Below are 6302 nucleotides of genomic sequence, written 5' to 3' on the forward strand. Positions count from 1 at the left end.
AATAACTATGAATTCGAAGGTCTGAAGTAAACTACTCACACATCATCGGAGGGGCCATGAAGTTGATGTAGAGGCCCTCCGTGATCGATGCCCCCTCCGGCGGAGCTCCGGAAAATACCCCAAGATGGGATCTCTTGGGTACAGAAGGTTGCGACGGTGAAAATAGGATTTCGTGGTGCTCCTGGATGTTTTCGGGGTATATGAGTATACATAGGAGGAAGAAGTAGGTCGGTTGAGCCAGGAGGGGGGAGGGCGTGCCCAGGGGGTAGGTGCGCCCCCTGCCTCGTGGACTCCTCGTTCGTTTTTTGACGTCCACTCCAAGTCCTCTAGATCACGTTTGTTCCAAACATCACGTTCCCGAAGGTTTCATTCCATTTGAATTCCGTTTGATATTCTTTTTCTGTGAAACACTGAAATAGGCAAAAGAAATAGCAATTTGCACTGGGCCTTGGGTTAATAGGTTAATCCCAAAAATAATATAGAAGTGGAAAATAAAATTCATTAACATTCAAAACAGATAATATAATAGCATGGAACAATCAAAAATTATAAATACGTTAGAAACGTATCAGGCGCCACCACAGCTGGCCCAGGCACCGGCGGCCTAGGCCCATGTGCACCACTGCCGCGACCCACAGCGGCCGGCACGGGCACCGGAGGCCTCGGTCCCGGCGGACCACCTCCACGCCCCGCCATGGCCGCGAGAGGAGGGATACGGGCGGCGCGCCCAGGTCCACACTTAGGGAACCCGAGAATGGCGCTGCGTAGACGAACCCTAAGCGGTGGCAGCAGAAGGTTACGATCACGACGACCGGGCGAACTCGTGCATGCAGCTACGTGATTGCCCGTAGATGAAACCGGTTTTGCCTGGGCTTCATACCCAGCTACTTCCGATCTGATCCGCCGAGATATGTCGATCAGTGCCTCACGACTCGCATGCGGGGCCACATACCCAGTCATGCAAGAGCCCATGTCGGCCCGCTCAGCCTTAGGCCCAGCTTGGCCCAAAAGCTGATTCAAACGGGACTTCCTAGCCACCCGGATCTCAGCCGCCGTGCTGGTCACCGGCGCCGGCAGCCGCGCCATCGTACTGCATTTCTTCTTCTTACTCCGTGTAACTAAAGTCCAAGATTCCGGCTTAAAATAATCTGACAAGGTAACAGGTGGACGGCATACCTTAGGAATTGGCCCGATCCATGGCTTCATCGTCAATTTCTGAGGAACCACGGGAAGCCAGCGTGAGTCCTTCGGCGACTCGACGGCCTCACGCTTCATATCCTGAACGCGCCGATGGCCCGTCACCGCCTCGGACGGATTTGGCAGCGGCATCCAATCCGCGTCCGCAGCGCCCACTGCCTCGTCCTCCTCATCCTCATTGACATCTGCAAGAACCCAGAACCTACCCCCAATCCGTGGATCCAGTTGCATTTCATCGGAGTCCAACGACAAGTCAATGAGATCGATTGGATCCACCTGGTTGCAATCATCCTGCACAAACTGAACCACAACAACGTCAAATACATCAATCCGTAATTGCGTACCTTCCGAGATCCGGACGTCCTCCGGTATGTATTGACCGGCAAGTATATCATTCTCCTCATCTCGCACTGTCGACCATCGCGACGTAATGTTGTAGTGAAGGCGTCCTTCGAGCCAATCTCCCGATCTCCGAACGTCGACGAGCCGAATCTTCCACTGCTGCGAATCCGGCCCCTCTGAATGCTCTCCGTCCCGATCGAAAGTCAAGGTTGTGGTGGATCCGCCTGGATCAAACTCCTGCGATGACGAGGGTAGCATCTCCGGCGGCCGTTGCTGCGTCGTCTGCGCCGGCGGCGGCTGGGGCGCCGGACTCGGTTGGGGCGCCACGGCTTTGGGCGGCGGCGGCGGCGCCTCTCTCGGCTGGGGCGTCGGACTCGCCATCGAGAAGACCTCATGATCTCAGAAAGTCAGAATCCAGTGGCGGCTAGGTGATAATCCAAATACAAGATAGAGGAGTCTCGGGCACCATATCTCTCCATGGTTTGTATAGATTTGAGGTATCAACTTTGAGCGATTTGGATGCCGCAGACAAAATATGAAGGCTAATTGGTCACTGTTCATAGACGCGCCGTGAATGTATAGCGGGTCGGGTTTCTCTACTATCTAAAAGAAACGGAGCGTTCCGTTTCCCCTCTTACGTCGTTGTCCTTCGTCTGCCCTCCTCCCGCACATCCCTCCTCCGCCGAATTTTTTCGTTTACCCTTTCACTGGTTTTTTCGTCCATGTGTCCACTCAACCGGTTCGACCCCTCCCCTCAATCCCCTCAGCTTTCTCTCCACTAACCCTATTTTCCTCCCGAAACACATCTCATTGTCTCTCTTGGGGCAGCGGCGGCGGCAATACGTGATGCAGATGACAACGAGCTCTTGCAGGTCGGCACCTCTTCTCAACTATCTCTTGACGTACGCCCAGTCATCTCTTCTCCCTTTCTGCGACCATTGGCGATGGTGTCACCAGGGAACGAGGGGCGATGACGGTCGGCAGTGCGAGAGCCAATTGAGAGAGGCCTCAAACAATCGGTGGTCAACTACTCCTGTCCCGCTCTCCAGGGAACAAGACCAGTGGCAATCGAGCCAGGAAGAGTCTCCTCTCCATACCACCATCTTCTCCCATGTCCTCCACCAAGGACTTTCCAGCAACGGCGACAACTCCCTAATCCACCCTTGCAGCAAGAAGGGTCGCAGCACCGGCGACCACCGATGGGTAGCGGACAGCCCCTTTGGCTCATATGCGCCCAAGGTTTCCTAAAGCGGCAGCTCGACTGCCCATGCGATCAGGTCTAATGTAGGATGTGTTTGCTTTTTCTTTTGTTCCTTGCCTACCATAGCATCAATAGGTAATGTCTATCACAGCCAAAACTGTCCGCAAGCTTAATCTCAAACCACTTGTCATAGGCTCAAGGACAGCCCTACCCTCGGCAAGCTCCCATAGCACACAATGCGATATGTGAAAACTTTCAGTTTGGTACTTCTGTTCCTTTGGTTGTGGTCTCAATCGTCATTTGTCAGAAAACCATGCCTTGCAAAGGTGTTACTCCAAGGGGACCTGCTTCAGTTTTATCGAACTATAATCAATTTGTTGGCTAGGCGTGCATGATGCTCAAATGGTGGCATTCGAGATGCATATGCAGTTGTGATTGTAGTGTGATTGAATACCTACTATTTACAGATCTCCGGTTACAGGAAGTGAATTGCTCTGATTAATTAGTTGCGTTATAGTGCATATTGTTTCTTAATATTTATCCTTGCCACTGGGATGCTAAGATAAATATACGTGTTCTCTTCAGTTGTTGCTAACATAACCACACTACTTTTGCAAGGATATGGAAGAGCTCCCGATGGTTAATGCATGGATTTTTATGAAGAGAATGTTTGTGCATTATAAATACAGTTTCTTAATTCATAGTTGTTCGCTTGGAAAGGTTTTCGATGAAGACAAACTCTGAAGGTATATAACACATACCCTCTTTTCCATTTCCTTTCTGAAATTCAGAAACAGTTTTCACTTGCCTACGGCAGGTTCTCAGATCAAAGTGTACATGAACGATGGTTGGCAGCTCATATTCCCCTGTAGATTTTTATGTAAAGGTATAGACATTGTGTTCCATTGTGAACATGATAGTGCAGCCCGGCCAAAAATAAGTGCAAGAACCACTGGAATTCAAGGTGCCAATATACAAAAGTGAAAAAACTAATTAATCTCATCCCTTCTACTTAAAAAGAACATACTTATTACTGGATGTGAGTAGAGCGGCAGCTCGCTTTCTCTCTGCAACTCCCTATATTGAGTCGGTGTGCATTATTTGCTGCTCCAGGGGCGTGTAGGCGGCAGCATACATGGTGATTCTCTACTGCAACAACTTGCAATGCAAGGTCTTTGCCGAGGAAGATTTAGGGCATCTGGGAACGATTGCTTTTGCTTGCCCTTGATCTATTAGATAAGCACACGCTGCCAATATATTTTTGGCTTGCATAAGGAGTACTCTTGTGCAAGAGTTGCAACTAACAAGACCTTCTGATGTACTTTTTTGATCCAAAGTTCTACTGATTCTTTTGCGGGTGCCAAAGGTATACTAGATTTTCCTTTTTTTTACTTTCACATATTCAAATCAGTTGCTTGTGAATTGATGCGTGTGGTATGACTATATGGTGCACTTCAGTGCACTATTGGTATTGTAACCACTAGAAATATAGCTATATTGCCAATATAATTAAAATGGGAATTGAAAGATTGGACGTTGCTTTGTGTCATAGCTGAAAAAGGAAAAATGACAGTTGATTGTGTACTCATTTGACAAATTGTGATCTCGCATCTCTTATTTCGGTTCTCTAGCACAATGTGAGAACCATGCTAAATAAATCACATTGATTAAATATAAAATATTTATGTACCTGTTGCAACGCACGGGCAATTTCCTAGTACCAAGTAAAAAAAAGTCAACGCAAACGAGGGAGACGAAGGGTGAAAGATCCAGTTCAAATCGCAATGATGTCAGGTGTAGATGAGTTACAGACGCTCCCTAAAATTATTTAATGCTTTGTTTAGGCCATGCACCAAGTGCACAATATATATTCGGACAATTACATACGGCCGGTCGAGATAGCTAGCCAGTAGTACACCGGATGTATTACAAGCAGCTACACCTAGCTTGCACATATTGTGTATGGAGCGATCGTGCGTGCGTGCGTACGTAGAACCAGCTTGCTTCACCGGTACCTCCGGCCACCGCAGCTGCCCTCCCTCTGGCAGTTGAAGTAGGCGGCGGCGACCGGAGCGCCGAGGCTGTAGCACTCCGCAATGTCCCTGGTTACGAAGTTGGAGCGCCACCCTGGTGCGTAGATCGCCTGCCGCGCCGCCTGCCGGAACACCACGAACGCCACACGGTGGATCCCCGCCGTCGGCTGCGGTCTCTCGTACGGCACCACCTCAGTTCCTGCATGCACAAACACACAAAGGTCTTAATGGTTTCCACAGGATTAATGCCGGTTGGGTGGTTTTTTTCCTTCATATAAAAGACAAGGAGATAGATTAATTTCTTACCACAGCTGACGTCACCTCGTTCTGGTATGTCTGTGACCAACCTATATGTGTAGGCAAGAAATTAAACTTGGTTAATTAGCTTAACAAGCTGGTGCCAGCGTAGGTACTAATGAGTGATTTTCTTTTTGAGAAAAACTGAGTGATATTTTTGTAGTGCATGATCATGCACGTACCAGTGGAGGTACTCCCGTTGGGAAGGATCGCTTGGACTAGGTACGTCAGGGTCTACCATCACCTTGTAACAAATAAGCATGCCATCACATTACTTATGCGCGCATAAACATAGATAGACACATGTAAATGTCTGTACCACCTTCCTTAAACTAAGGCCGAGTGCGTACATGCATGCATGATAAAAACGAACTACCATAATTTTGAAAAAGAATGTGGCTAGATCTCATTTGACTGAGACTTAACGAAGTTTCTGTCAATGAATAGAATTTAAAAAAAAAAGAAGAAAGAAGAACTTCAAAGAAAATTTTACACGAATCTTCAAGTAAAATCTAATGAATACAGTATCGACTAAGACTTCAAAGTCTTAGTTCGACTGAGATTTAGCACTCCCGTTGAAAAAAAACCGAGATCAATCGTATAACGTATATATGAGCACTCACCAGCGTGTAGAGTGATCCGGGCCGTCCTGTGATCTGCACCGTCGGCTGGTTCGCCACCTGCGACGGCCTCAGCTCGGACCCATTGGTGATCTCGCGGTAGCTGTACAGCACCCTCAGCCGCGCCGACGCGTCGAAGTAGTCGACGATGTCGCCGACGATCCTTCCGACGATCAGCGGATCCCTCGACATGCTCGATCACCGCCGGCCGAGCTCGGCTGTTATACTTCAGCTGAGCACTTGATTAGGTTTAGATGTGGCTAGCCAGCAGTGTTGCCGTACGTGAAAGCTTGGTGTTATATGGCGTCTGCAGCGGTGTAACATGCTATTTATAGGCCTCCCAGTGAAATTCCGGCGCACGCATAATATATTCGGTGTGACTGTGGTTCAAAGGATACGACGTGTGGTGTGCCTTTTCGCAAGTCCTAGACTAATCAGCGCTTGAAAGACCGGATTAAAAGTGTGTTTCACGCATAAAGTGTTGACATGTCACATCGTGAGAACCTGTGGCGGCTCCCACCTGATTTCTGATCGGACGGCTGAAGTATTGCCGCCATAGAGTATGCATTACGATCGGACGACTGACTTGTTGCGACTTGGCACCAAGTACGG

The 6302-nt window shown here is 48.8% G+C and overlaps 1 protein-coding gene across 1 annotated transcript; it reads right to left on the bottom strand.

The window, feature by feature from the left end:
* Window positions 1-4504: 4504 nt before the first annotated feature.
* LOC125534188 (protein FLOWERING LOCUS T-like) lies at window positions 4505-5969 on the bottom strand. The gene is made up of 4 exons (XM_048697467.2): window positions 5694-5969; window positions 5253-5314; window positions 5080-5120; window positions 4505-4972 (listed from the first exon to the last, which is right to left on the bottom strand). Exons 1-4 carry the CDS (start codon window positions 5880-5882, stop codon window positions 4746-4748), a joined length of 519 nt encoding a protein of 172 aa, XP_048553424.1. The 5' UTR covers window positions 5883-5969; the 3' UTR covers window positions 4505-4745.
* Window positions 5970-6302: the final 333 nt, after the last annotated feature.

The sequence above is a fragment of the Triticum urartu genome, chromosome 2A (genome assembly GCF_056163025.1).
Source record: "Triticum urartu cultivar PI428250 chromosome 2A, HENAU_Tu73, whole genome shotgun sequence".
Taxonomy (NCBI): domain Eukaryota; kingdom Viridiplantae; phylum Streptophyta; class Magnoliopsida; order Poales; family Poaceae; genus Triticum; species Triticum urartu.